This window comes from Gobius niger, assembly GCF_951799975.1.
Source record: "Gobius niger genome assembly, chromosome: 13".
Taxonomy (NCBI): Eukaryota; Metazoa; Chordata; class Actinopteri; order Gobiiformes; family Gobiidae; genus Gobius; species Gobius niger.
In genome coordinates this window covers 16,629,376-16,644,026 of record NC_136864.1, presented here as the reverse complement: position 1 = coordinate 16,644,026, position 14,651 = coordinate 16,629,376, and the positions used below count along the sequence as shown (strand labels likewise).

The following is a 14,651-nucleotide window of genomic DNA, read 5'->3' as shown; positions in this document are numbered from 1 at the left end:
TTAATCTTATTTTTGATATCTTTGCTTAAGGACAAGGAAGATTACAATGGCGATGCTGAGAAAGGTGGGAATTTCTTGAATAGTTTTTGATGTATCTTTTAATTTTTGCCTTTTGTGTGTTTTGATGTGCTATTCTCTGTCCTTTTAGGGGGAGTGGGTTTGGGTCGAGTCAGAGAATTCGGTCCCCATTGGAGCACGAGTTAAAGTAACTCCATCAGGTCAGCGCTTCTTGGTGGATGATGAAGGAAAGGTAAATACCTACTCAGCTTTAGTAAAGACAGATATTAAAACTGGCCATTAGATAGTGTAATTGTGTCAGTGGCTCTCAGTTTACTCAAGTAGCACCAGATCCAAACCAGGATTGTATCAGGACATAACCAGGTCTAACTTAGGGGTAAAAGGTGAATAATATTTAAGTCTTAGATCTTCCACCACAAGAAGTCTGTACCGGAGTTTAAGAAACACTGGTTCATACGAATAATGCTTTTGTTTCCTCAGGAGGAATGGCTTTCTCCAGAACTCGAGGCCAGTGTCAAAGTCATGCACCCGACTTCTGTGGAGGGAGTGGACGATATGATCAAACTAGGAGACATGACCGAGGCTGGATTACTGCGAAATCTGCTGCTTCGGCACAAGCAAGGCATCATCTATGTAAGTAAATGAATATATTTTGTTTTATGTACCATTACTGCCACTAATCCCAATAATTGTTTTGAGTTGCTTTGTGGTACTTTGTTTTGTTTAGACCTACGTTGGGTCTGTGCTGGTGGCAGTAAACCCTTACCAGGATTTCCCACTGTATTCATCTGAACAGGTTAAGATGTAGAATTATCTTATCTGCTCGATTCCCCGATTTATTTAAATGCAGCTGCACGTTGATATAGGAAGGCAGTGACTGATGATGTCTTCCTTCTTCTTAGATAAAATTGTATCACGGGCAGAAACTTGGAGAACTCCCTCCGCACATCTTTGCCATCGGTGAGGCCTGCTACTTCAACATGAAACGGCACCTGAAGAACCAGTGCTGCATCATCAGGTCGGATGCATGACTCAGCCAAGCATCACATTTACATTAAGTCTATATGTGTTTTGTTTTTTAACGAAATTGATCTTTTCAGTGGTGAATCGGGAGCAGGAAAGACTGAAAGCACCAAGCTGATCCTGCGCTACCTGGCTGCTATAAGTGGGCAGCTGTCTGAACAGGAGATAGAGCAACAAATACTCGAATCAAACCCAATCTTAGAGGGTATGTTTTAAATGAATTGATAATAAAAAAGTGCTCATGGATTTCAGTACTTGATATTCTGTACCTTGAGGAAGTATTCACACCCCGCTGTTACTGCTACATAATAAAATGTAAATAATCAATACCTTCTTACCATACAGCTTTGTGCTATGTCTATGATAGGTTTTGGAAATGCGAAAACGGTCCGCAATGACAACTCCAGCCGCTTTGGGAAATACCTGGAGATCTTCTTCAATAAGGACGGAGTGATCGAAGGCGCACGTGTGGAGCAGTATCTTCTGGAGAAATCTCGCGTGTGTCATCAGGTCAGCAATTGCTCATAATTCTTATCCATCTGTCGTAGTAAACATCGAGAGGCCTGGTTCAACCTTTGGGGGACTCTGGACAATTGGCTGCGTTCAAAAAGCCCATGGTGGAGGGCAGATGTTAGAAATGGCGTTTTAGCACAAGTCACCATGTATATCCTTTGACCGGGTTTGTGGTTAATAATAACTGTATTTACTGGGCTTGTTTGCATTAAATAACAACTATCTTCTCTCTCAACAAAAAATAACTTTATTACAGTATTAAAAAGTGGTTCAATCCTGCTTTACATAGGGAAGTCATATGAGTATCTGTTTATTTAAAATAAACTATATTTACCTAACCAGAGTAACCCTTACCCCCAGACAAACCCGTCTCCTCTTATCTATTGATTTACAGTACGTGACCTCAGTGTTGACCTATAGGCTCACACAATCTGTCTCTAACTTAAACAGCACACCTCTCATAACGGGGGGCCTCAAAACTAATTAAAAACTCGTTTGTTCCCAACTACGCTTACGTAAGGCACACTATGTACAACGTGTAGCCCATCTTTCCCCCTGTGCTGTAGGCTCTCGAGGAACGCAACTACCACATTTTTTACTGCTTGTTGGCTGGACTCTCGAACGAGGAAAAGAAAGTGCTGAGCCTGAGAGATGCCAAAGAATACACATTTCTTACCAAGGTACACACTTCCATGCGTTATGTTTGAGAAGGTTTAAAAGGATAGAATATGTCATGTCCGAAGTGCTATCTGTGTGTGCAGGGAGGTTGTATTCATTGTGACAGCAGAGACGATGCCAAAGACTACAAACGCATCAAGGCAGCCATGAAGATTTTGACTTTCTCCGAGAGCCAATGCCAAGAAGTCGTGAAGCTGCTGGCGGCGATTTTACACCTGGGAAACATGAGCTTCGAGGGTGAGTCAACTCGAACACCTGAAATATGTTGTGTAATGTTTATTGCGAGGTGGAGTCGAACAGTAGCCTATAGCCTATATAAAGGAATTACATAAAAATACTTCCCAACACAATCTCAGTCAGCTTATTAATGTTGTATTTATGTAACACTCAAGAGCCTATACTTCAATATTGAAATGGAGAGCACCGAGGAATTATATGTTTCACATTTGTTCAGTTGAGGTCAATTCTACCTCATGGAAAGCACGAGATAAGATACAGACAATCAAATGCATTGTATACACAATAGAGTTCGGGAATGTGATGTCATATTGCTAAGCATTATGGGATTAGCAGCAATTGTAAGCTAATGGAGATTTTAAAAGTTAAAATACTGGAGTTATTGTACACATTAAAACACTTGGACACCACAGTGAGTTAGATGTGTTTACCAGCGGAGTTGTTCCACGGCTTTTTTCTCCACTTTTTATACTTTTTTTTTAGCTAATGTTAGTCAATGGAAATGTATGCTAACAGCTGCAAAGATGACGGATCTCCATGGTAACTGTGGACTTTCCCGAACTCTATAGGGGGCAACAAATGGAGGGAAGCCTGGTAGATTACGTTGTCCTTTAGTCAGTTGGACCTGTCACTGAAAGAGACTCCACAGTCTGAGGCAGGACTGTAGACTGCATGAAGGCTGGTATCTCCCTCTGAGATAACCCTGTTCGCTCTGTCACAGGAAAGCCACTCGAATGAGCCAGAACACAATCGCCAAAAGAGTCTCATGTCCCACTGCCACGTCATCAAATTGTAGGACGTCGTAAATGTGACCTATTGGCAGTTAGCTCTGAGTTGGATAAGAGCACATTTTTGCTTTGAGCAGCATGATGGCTTGCTGTTTGTAAAATGTTAAGTAGTCATCATGTTGATAGTGACATTATGCTTCTACTTCTTTTCAGCCAACACAGAAAATAACCTGGACACAAGTGACGTCAGCAAATCCAAACACTTTAGCGTGGCAGCTTCACTGTTACAGGTTTGTGACAACACGGCACACAGTTTATTAAAGCCCACTGATTCTGGATAAGGAAAGGTAATTTAGATAATTGTTTGCCATTGCAGGTGCAGAAGTCCTCTCTGGCCCACAGTTTGACGCAGCGCTCCTTCATGACGAACAGAGAAAGAGTGACTAAGCCCCTGAGCTCAGAGCAGGCATCTGATTGTAGAGACGCTGTCGTGAAGGTAATTACGCTGAACTGAAACTACTGTCTATATCCTTATTAGACACAATCACGGACTCATATTAAATATTAACAGAAGTGTTTTATTAGCTTGACTTCCGCGTCATTTTGTCATGGATACAGAGATTATGATGTGCATGTAACACTTTAGGGCTAGAAGGGCTGACTTCAGATTGTGCCAGAAGTAGATTTGGCCATGGAACCAAAGTGTGTGAATAAAACACTGGACAAATGGAATTTCTTATAGTATAGTGATGTTTGAGGATGTTGAGGTACCTTTTGAGTCTGGATTCGAGAAGCGGCTGACTGTATGGTGCGTAGGTCAGCACAGCAGTGCAGAAAAACTTGCCTGCCTCTGAAGGACAGAGAGCTGGAGAGACATGAATATGAATTTCACTAAAAGTGACGTCTTATGGGAAAGCAATGAAGTTGAAGCTGAGGTGTCTCTGCATCTGTTTACGTTGCCTCCTGGTCACCTCCCTTGGAAGGTGTTCCAGGCATGTCTTATTGGGAGGAGGCCCCAGGGAAGACCCAGGTCACACAGGAGAGATTATGTCTCTGAGCTGGCCTGGTGTTGCCTCGAGATCCCCCCTGAACAGCTGGAGGAGCAGCTGGAGGAGGTGTGCACTGATAGGGAAGTCTGGGCATCTCTGCTCAGACTGCTGCTTCCGCGACCCGACCCCGGTTAAAGCGGAAGAAAATGGATGGATGGACCTTCAAAAATTTGACACAAACAACTGGAGACCCCCGTAACATATTGTAATTAGTGGTCGCTTGTGCTTGAATGACAAATAGTGTACATAATACAACAACTACTTTATTTCTAGAAATTATATCTCGAAATAATCCTGTGACACGCAGCTCAGTGCCTCGCGACCCCCAATTTGGCAATTAGTGAGTTAGGATGTGGCCCAGAATTCTGTCGGGATTTGTGGAGAGATCAAAGAGAAGTGGAGTTGCAATAAATGGGCTCAACTTTTTCCTGTTGTGGGCGCCAACTGTTGATCATTAAACAATAGCACATTGTTTTTGATTCTGATTTCTATTGTAACTGTCCTCACTTTGGGCCCATGGATGGTCAGACTGGGGACAAAGGATGGCATTGGTGTGAGGGATATTTTAATATTTTACACCTTGTTTTCTGATTTAAGGCCATCTACAATAAACTCTTCATATGGATTGTAGAAAAGATAAACTCAGTGATTTACAAGAAACTACAGACAAACCGCAAATCCTCGTTCCTGGCCATTGGACTACTTGACATCTTTGGTTTTGAGAACTTCAACACAAACAGGTCAGTAATTGTTATACATCTATTAACAACAGGACATTCTTCAGTATTAACATGTTTCCGTTCTGTAGTTTCGAGCAGCTATGCATTAATTTTGCCAATGAGAAGCTACAGCAATTCTTTGTGGCCCACATTTTCAAACTGGAGCAAAAAGAGTACCTAAAGGAGGACATTGTATGGAATAACATCAGCTTCAGTGACAACCAGAGCATTTTAGACCTTCTTGCTGTAAAGCCATGCAACCTGCTGGCTTTGATTGACGAGGAGTGTAGTTTCCCAAAGGTAAGATAGTGCCGTCAAATACAATATTTCTGATTTTAAACAAGCTTTGTTGAAGTATTAATATTATTTTACTGGCAAACTCAGGGCTCAGATGGCACTTTGCTTGTCAAGATGAACGGCCAGCACAGAAATAGTACACTTTTCATCTCCACCAAAAATGAACACGACACAGACTTTGGTATCTATCATTTCGCGGGTGTGGTCTACTACAACTCACAGGGTAAAACCATTATATGTATATTGTTTGAGAAATGTTTTGTTAATATGGTAGTGTGAAACATCTCAACTTTTATTTTTTTTGTCTATAGGATTCCTAGAGAAGAACAGAAATGCAGTCAGCTTTGACGTGATCAAAATGGTAGAGGCTTCAAAAAACATGCTGCTCCGTCAGATATTTGAGAGCGAACTTTCTATCAATGGAGTCAATGGAGTAAAAGTGACCAAAAACCACAGGGTCATCATGACGCCCCAAAACTCTTTTCGGGTATGTACTTGTAATCTAAAGATTTCAGATTCAGATTAATTTGATAAATACAGCTTAGTATTTACTCTCAGTAAAAATAACAACGCAACATGCTACGACACCTGCAGTGGCGTTTATGGCCTCTAGGGGCATGAGTACTTAGGTCTGCCAAATTGCTGATATAAAGAAAGATATATCCATAAATTTACATGTTTTTTTATGTTCAGTTTTTCCTCATACATAAAAAATCCACTAAAAATGTACAGAATCTCTTCAGTGAAAACTCTGATCTTGGTCCACTCCTCACTAAAATGGATGATTTCTTTTTAAATATAAGGTTTTTCTTAATTTGCATTTCTGAACTTTTATGATTTTTATTTCCTGTCAGGGTCAGGCGGACGGCCGTAAACAAGTGCAGACTCTAAGTGGCCAGTTTCGGCAATCGCTGGATGCCCTCATGAAAGCTCTCTCTGTGTGTCAGCCTTACTTCATCCGTTGCTTCAAGCCCAATAATGACAAGCAGTCTGAGGTAAACACACGATGATGTATTCATATTGTTCGTATGAATCCATATTAACAAATATTAACAATCCAGTAACGCAGTTGTAACAATGGATTCCTCATAATATGATGTTTTATCAGGCACAAATCAATAGGTTGTTAATGTTAAGCTGTACAAATGTAGCAGGGGAAAAAAGAATTTCCTTGTTGGGTTCTTTCAATAAAACAAATGGTGAACGTGTTTCCTGGTATGGTGGTGACACGGAGAAAGTGTAAAGTACAGCCTTGTTTTTCTATTACTTTATTGACCTTTATTTAACCAGGATAGTTCCCCTGAGATTAAGAATTGTTTTGTGTGTGTGATGGCACTAGGCCTCTGTAGTTGCTGATGATTTTATGCAGAGTAATCTCTAGTCTAATTTGTAAAAAGTCAGCATGATACCCTGCAGTGGTGCCCCGCCTGTCTCCATACTTGCAATGGAGAGTCCAAAACTGCATTATTCACATTGCACAATTATAAAGTTTCTTCTTTCTGTGTCAGTTTTTTGACAGAGACCTCTGTATGCGTCAGCTTCGATACTCGGGAATGATGGACACAATCCGCATCAGGAGAATGGGATATCCTATCAGACACTCCTTTAAGGATTTCCTCAAACGCTACAGAGTGCTTCTGAAGACAACCATGTGTAACCCGAAAACTGTTAGTGCACTCACTGACATCTTTGAATGCAATGACCATTCATGAATGATCATAATATGTTTTCAAATTTGTTGAAATGTGACCAGGAAACAGCTGCGGCCTGTTCTGAAGCCATTTGCAGAGCTGTGATCAAAGAAGAAGACGAGTGGAAAGTAGGAAGAACCAAGGTCTTTTTAAAGGTAATTAATTTATACAAATTAAGTTGTATCGTAAATGATACAATCCTTTCTATCCATAAAAGATTATATACAACAGAACATTTGACCTTGTTACAGGACGCCCATGACATGATCTTGGAGCGACTCCGAGAGGAGGAACTAAGTCGAGTGGCTGTAGTCATCCAGAGAGTGATGCTGGGAATCAAAGACAGGTTAAGACTCTAAACATCACCGTAAACATCATTTGGTTGGTGTGAATGTTAAAGTTGAGTAAGGATTCCTGTATGCTTTGCAGAAAGTTATTTCTGAAGAAAAGGGCGGCAGTTTTAGTGTTACAAAGAAACTGGAGAGTGTACCTTAAAGTGCAAAGAAAGGTTTGATTATTTTCTTTGGTTTCTATTTATTGTTATTTTTATTTTCAACTCTCTTTTCTAAACAACTTGATCTGTTGTTCCTCTTAACTAGGTCTGGCTTGGTTTTCAGCGACTTACAGCCACAATAAAAGCGCGGCAACTGCGAAAAGAGTATAAGCGAAAACGACTCGCCGCAATCACCATACAAACTCAGGCATGGCTCCAAATCATCCCCACTTATAAAAGATCATTCCTACCACCTTTTCCTCATGTTATGCCTTTTTTTTTTTTTTCATGAGTGTAGTTTCGGGAACACCTGGTGCGGAAGAAGCGGCCCCAAAAGACAGTAGTACTGCAGGCCTATGTCCAAGGATACCTGAACCGACAAGGAGCTGTCAAGAGGAGGAACGACGAGTCGCTTCCACTGACGCAAGCTGAAATTCTGCAAAACCATAAAGACAACAGTGACAAAATTGCCCAGGAAGTACAAGACCGAATTAGACTAATAGAAGACGCAGTGGAAGGGGAACTAATGAGCGACATAGAAACTGTGTCAGACCGCGGATCATTGGACACTGAGCAAGAAAGGACTATTCAACCTCTGGTCAGTGATTTTCTCATTTTTCTGTAGTTGTCTATACTTGCCTCTTCCTTTAATGCAGTTATTTGTTGGAAATGGCAGGACGTACCGCTCATAGTCGTTTCCGCTGAGTCTGACCGCAGTCGCAGCTCATCTGTGGCGGAAGAAGAGGACGACTTTTTTGATGACAGCAGCGATCCTTTCTCTTTCAACAAGTTCTGCGATCTCAACTTCAAGGGCAATGCGTCTCCTTCTCACATCACACACAGACTCAAGCAACCACTGCTGGCCCACGACGATGAAGGAGATGCTCTGGTATCAAGGCGGAAACAATAGCCACAAAAGGCAATAGTTTAAGTATGGGTACAATATAAACAGTCGTATTTCTGTCTCAGGCTTGTCTCACGGTTTGGTGGATCATTCTGCGGTTCATGGGGGACCATCCCGATTCCAGAGCCCAGGACTCCGTGTCAATAACGTCCAACAGCACCATCTCAAGTCAGGTTACTCAGCGACAGGGGCGAAGGCTGAGCCACCTGGTGGGAATAGACGCGGTAAAGCAATAGACATTTTAATGCAATTGTTTTTTGGTCGAATCAAACTCACAATGTGTGGTAATTGGGTTTCCCTCGTCATAGATACTAAGAAAAAACAAGAAAAAGCAGGGGTTTGGAGGACTGAGAAAAGCATCTCTTATCCCTGAAGAGGTAACAGGACGTGGCTTGGCTTACATTTCTTCATTTATAGTCATTTTGGATACTTAACCAATAGTTTTTATGGTACAACAGCCAGAAGATGGGACAGAAGTTGTTCTAATTGGAGAGGGCCCTACACTAAACCGACCAATGTCCCCTTTGGAAAAACTACACATTATCATTGGATATGCATTATCCAGACCAGGAATAAGGTGACCAGTTGTGCCTATTGAATACAAGTACTTTTGATTTGACTGCCTGTCCTAATTGTTCTTGCAGAGATGAGATTTACTGTCAGATCTGTAAACAGCTGGTCAATAACAATAACAGCCACAGCCGTCAACAAGGCTGGATCCTCCTCTCCATCTGCCTCGGGATCTTCCCTCCTACAGATCTCTTCATGAAGGTCTGTATTACTTTATTTAACACTGGAGATCTCCGCAAATACAACGTTTATTACGCCTTGTTAATTAACAGATGGTAAACTCTTCACAACTTGAATTACGACCTGATAACAGTGACTGCTGTAGCTCACACCCAAAAGGCTCGTTGATACAGTCTGTGCAGTAAAACCAGATAAAGTCACTAAAATCAATCACTGAAACAATATTATGAAAAAGCAAATACAAACTGCTGCTGGGTGTGCACTCAAGTCAAAGCAAATTATATACAGTATTGTCTATTTAAAACTCATCACAAGTTCACAACATACATGAAACATAACAAAGCAAAACACAAAAAGGGTTTAATCATTATGTTATGTTTGGCAGTACCTGAAGAATTTCATCAGCAGAGGCCCAGAGGGGTATAGAGAGTACTGCTCTCAGCGTCTACAGCGTCTAAAGACCAATGGAGATAGGAAAGAGGTGTCCTGTTGGGTTGAACTGGAGGTAGCTGTTCATTTGCTGTTCATTAAGTTTCAAATTCAACTATAATGCAAAACAAAAGGTGATGTTTTCTTTATGATTTTCTTAGGCTGCCCGGACTAAGAAACCTATAGCCACATCAGTGCTGCTCATGAACGACGAGTCTGTGAGTGTGAGCCTGGACTCTGCCTCCACATCGGCTGAAGTCTGTCAAGCTGTAGCGGATCAGATCGATCTAACAGACACATACGGATTCTCGCTGTACATAAACTTTCAAGAGAAGGTGAGGAGTTTGTTTCGGTGCATACGGTGGTATCAGAGCTTAGTCTGTTTTATTTTATTCTTCCATATCCCCTGTATTGTCAGACATGGTCCCTTGGCAGCTGTGGGAAACATGTCTTGGACGCAGTGTCTCAGTGTGAGCAGGAGATGAGGAGGCAGGGCAGAGAAGAGAAGAACACTCCCTGGAAACTCTCTTTCAGGAAAGAGCTCTTCACTCCGTGGCACGACTGCTCACTGGACCCAGTCAGCACCAACCTCATCTATGAACAGGTCATCAGGGAAGTGAAGTCTGGACAGTACACTAGTGAAAAGGTAGGGCCATTCACAACAGCTAATCAAACACTGGAATTATCATGGTAATAATCCAGATTTCATTCTCAGGAGGATGATTATGTCCAGTTGGCCGTTCAACATTACTACATTAAGTTTGGCTCAGAGTATAATGCAGACAATGCTAGAAAGGTGGTTTTAGACTGTATTACCATGACTCTCATTGAACACAAATCTATGAACAAATGGATACAATTCATCAACGCCGGACACGCTCAGGTACAGTGCAGTAACTAATTATATATATTTTTGAAAACTGATCAGTTGAGCCATGATAATTTAATACCAGAGATCTGCAATTGTTTTTCAGGCTCTAAATGACAGTGGGAGGAAAACTGCCGATATTATAAAAGGAGAACTGGTTGACTGGTCCAGACAAAAATGGCCAATTTATTTTTCAAAGTTTTATGAAGTTACAATGACATCTGGTCAGTCCACAAACAAAAGGATTAGGTTTAGTTGTAACATCTGCCCTAACAGCCTTTTGCACCTCTCCATAGGACCTCCTGTCCCCAAAAGCAGGTTCATTGTTGCTGTCAACTGGAGTGGCATTCTCTTTATTGAAGGAAGAGACAAGGTCTTGCATGAGATCCCATACATAGAAATCAAGGGTGCATTCATGAAGAGGTATTAGTCATACCAATTTTTATTTTTATTTGATTTGAAAACAATAAAGCAATTTGTGATAAAAGATTTGTAAATCTTCATCCAGTGAAGGTTTCTTAAAAGATGAGCTGGTCACATTGGCAACCTTTCGGGGAGACTTTGTACTGAAGACAGTAGAGGCTGAAGACATGACTGCACTTATACAGAGAAACCTGGAAGGACTCAGAGAACGCTCTGACTTCGGATTAGTCTTCATTGACAACAGTAAACCAGGTACAACTTCTGTTGCAATACCATATAATTGTGCACAGCAGTTACTATGGTGATCTTCTTTCAAACAGAAGACCCTACTCATCTCATCTGTAAACGAGGAGATGTGTTGCTGATCAGAAAAAATGAGCGTCCTCCTTCCGACAACATGTTTATCGCCACCAGCCATAGGACCCGTGACACCGGTCCTGTGTACAAAACTATATTTCAATTTTTGCCCACTCTAGCCATGCCCAGCAATGAAGAAATAGTATGTATGCTACATTTTAACTTGTTTTTAGTGTTTTAAGTCATGTTGATATTTTTTGCTTGGTTTGCAGGAGCTGTTCAGTCCACGCCAAAGACAATCTGTAGCACCTGCAGCGTCTAACATCTCTCAAGAAACCATTGCCCCTGTGTCTTTGAAAAACTTTGCACTTGAGAATTTCAGGTAAAAAAGAACACAATTATGTTTTTTTGTTTTGAAAGTTTGATAGTAAAACAATTCTGCAGCAATGGGTGTTTCTTTGATGAAGGAATATCATTGAGCAGATGTTTTTTTCCTCTGTCACAGGCAGCCGAGTAAAGATGTTGGGCGTTTTGGTGTGTCTAGAGGTAGAGAGAAACTGTGGGTCAGCTCCAGAGAACCGCTCAAGCAGCCTTTACTCCAGAGCCTGGTTCGTAACTCTGAGCTCAGCTACCTGGCTTGTAACGCCTTCACTGATATCCTTATCATACTGTATGTTACTCTGACATCTGAATTACATCAGACTGCTGTCTGAAGATTATTAAATCAAAATTGCCTTGACAATGTATGTTACCTGTTCTCAAGTATATGGGTGACTACCCCATTAAACAAGCCCGCAGCCCTGTAGACCTGACAGACCAGATCTTTGGTCCAGCCACTCAGCACGAGGAGCTGCAGGATGAGATCTACTGTCAGATCATGAAGCAGATGACGTCCAACACTAATAGGTACAGCTTCTGTGAGTGTTCTTACTGTAAACACAAAGTGACACATAAAAATGATCCCTCTGTCTATCTGCCAGGCTGAGTTTGTCCCGTGGGTGGCAGCTGATGTGGCTTTGTACAGGACTGTTTGCACCCAGCCTAGATTTAATGGTTCATGTAAAACGCTTCTTGGAAACTCGCCCCAGAGAGACCCTGTCTCAAGAGTGTCAGCAGAGGCTGCAAGGCATGCTCAGGTGAGCAGATACTTGTGTAATTTGTTACTTGATGGTTGTAAAAACTATTAACAATATGATTGACTTGATATACTGAAAAAGTAAATAACAAGACTGGTTGTTCTTTCTCTTCTTCAGTAAGAAGCCGAGAAATCTCCCACCTCATTTTGTCGAGGTGGAATCAATTCAACAGGACAGCACCCAGATCTTCCATAAAGTTTACTTTCCAAATGATACTGATGATGTAAGTCTTAACAGTCTCACATACATTTTAATAATGACAACTTAATACATTGTCCCTATCAATGTTACAGATATTTCAAGTGTCATCGACGTCCACAATCAAAGACTTGTGTCAAAGTATCGCATCTCACCTCCAGCTTTTGTCAGATGATGGATATGGCCTTTACTTAAAAACAGCAAACAAGCCGGTTTGATCATTTTATTTTCAGAGAAGTTAGTTATGTGAGCGAAAGAAGTATTTTATTTAATATATTACTTTGTGTTTGTGATAGATGCAAAGCCTTGATGATCAAAAGTATTTATTTGACAGCTTAAGGGAAGCTTCAGACCCTCCTAAGAAAGTAAAAAGAGTAAGAGATGGTAAGGCATTGTTTAGATTTGTAATTTCTCTTGGAAATGAATATTCTAGTTATTATTTATCTTTTTAGGAATCCCGGGCCAGGTTCCCTACCTGGTCGTCTTTAAGCGCAAGCTCTGGTTCAACGTGAGTCCAGGAAAGGACCTGGTCGCAGACCTCACATTCCACTTTCCACAGGTATAAAGCCCTTTCGATCATGCTTTATTGTAGTTGTTTTTATATGTCTTTAAATGGTGTTAATTGTCCGTTCTTGCAATAGGAACTACCTAAATACTTGCAGGGATGCCATGACTGCACCAAAGAGGACATAATCAAACTGGCTGGACTGCTCTTCAGAGTGCAGGTTGACTCAGACCGATCCCAGTTTGTCATGATTCCCAAAATGCTGAAGGATCTGGTGCCTATTGACCAGGTCAAAATCATGTCCCAAGAGGAGTGGAAGAAGGTATGATTGGTGGCCTCAACATTATGCTAATGTCCACACTGTATATAAATACATTTTAACTGTTCTTGCAGCATGTCATATCCACCTACAACCAGCAGAGTGGCACTACTGTTCAAGAGGCCAAAATCGCCTTCTTGAGAACAATCTCAAGCTGGCAAACATTTGGCTCTTCCTTTTTTGATGTTAAGGTATTAACCTTATATAGTCTTACAGACTTCAGAGTCTAGCATCAATGTGTATACTGTTTTGAAATCAATGCAGTGTTTGTAATGTGTCTAAATACCCAACTTTATATCTATTTAACTTTGTAGCAAACATGTGAATCCAGCTACCCAACCAATATAAAGATTGCAATCAGCAAGCAAGGCGTGAGTCTGATGGACCCAGAGACAAAAGTATGTATCTCATATATAAATACCTGCTTACGCAGATTATTTTGATGCCTCTTTAATATAATGGTATATTTTTAGGAGGTTCTGGTTATGTACCCATTCAACCGAATCATAGAGTGGAACAGTAAAGGTGACCAATTTCAGATGACGATAGGAACTATGTTGGGGGCTGTCACTTTTGTCTGTCAAACCCCAAAGGTAACAAAATATGTTTATCTGTCATTATATTATTTTATAAACAGGTAATGACAATAATTGTACTATATTTTTTCAGAGTGAAACAATGGCAGATTTGGTACGCTCCTACGTTAACATGTATGGTGACCAAAGAAATATACGACCACTTCAATCTAGGAACTACCTATTGTCCTGAAGGGATAAAGGAACTTTTGGAATCAGTTAATTACTGTAATATGTTTTCACTTATGTCTAGGTTTATAGTTGCATTGTCATAATCTTGTTTATTATTGTTTGCTCTTACTTGTACATATGTATCTAAAATTAACTTTTTAAACATGTTTAATTATATGCCATGTGTCCAAAATAGATTTCACTCCTATTTATTTAAGATGTACTTCATGCAGGGATGTAAATCAAATGTGCAGTTTAAATGTGTTTTTGTTCTTTAATTGGACTGTACATGATGACATACTGTATCGTAGCCGACTTGCAGCTTTGCACAATATTTCTACTGTCTGTATAGATTTGTGCTCGGTTTCTATGGAAACCATGTGCCCAAAAAAATGAAATCAGGATACCATGAGCAGGTGCAGACGAGACGCAATATGTTAAAGCTTCCTTTCTCTTGCTTTAATAGAAAACTAGTCAGGTGCAGACGACTGGTTTAAAATAAACATACTGCCTTTATATTACAAACAGTATATTTCTAATTTGAGCAAGCTTCAAATGATTGAATTAATGGATTCTTGTTGGAGTCACTAGACAACAAAGAACTTAAAGATGTACAAGATTTCAATAGCT

The 14,651-nt window shown here is 40.7% G+C and overlaps 1 protein-coding gene across 1 annotated transcript; it reads left to right on the top strand.

Annotated features, from left to right (window-relative positions):
- Positions 1 to 46: 46 nt before the first annotated feature.
- On the top strand, positions 47 to 14,043 carry LOC306972889 (unconventional myosin-VIIa-like; the record flags this gene model as incomplete). Its single annotated transcript, XM_079569596.1, has 47 exons — positions 47 to 64; positions 149 to 250; positions 499 to 651; positions 746 to 814; positions 921 to 1,036; positions 1,119 to 1,246; positions 1,409 to 1,551; positions 2,121 to 2,234; positions 2,316 to 2,469; positions 3,411 to 3,487; positions 3,574 to 3,693; positions 4,844 to 4,986; positions 5,055 to 5,265; positions 5,350 to 5,485; positions 5,574 to 5,749; positions 6,117 to 6,257; positions 6,771 to 6,929; positions 7,016 to 7,108; positions 7,205 to 7,299; positions 7,383 to 7,461; positions 7,745 to 8,044; positions 8,123 to 8,335; positions 8,416 to 8,574; positions 8,659 to 8,727; positions 8,809 to 8,927; positions 8,995 to 9,121; positions 9,486 to 9,605; positions 9,691 to 9,864; positions 9,948 to 10,175; positions 10,245 to 10,412; positions 10,504 to 10,621; positions 10,694 to 10,820; positions 10,906 to 11,072; positions 11,141 to 11,319; positions 11,390 to 11,499; positions 11,623 to 11,791; positions 11,881 to 12,023; positions 12,098 to 12,253; positions 12,371 to 12,476; positions 12,547 to 12,663; positions 12,748 to 12,835; positions 12,904 to 13,010; positions 13,093 to 13,278; positions 13,350 to 13,466; positions 13,590 to 13,673; positions 13,749 to 13,868; positions 13,945 to 14,043. 47 exons carry the CDS (start codon positions 47 to 49, stop codon positions 14,041 to 14,043), a joined length of 6,297 nt encoding a protein of 2,098 aa, XP_079425722.1.
- Between the last annotated feature and the right edge of the window lie 608 nt (positions 14,044 to 14,651).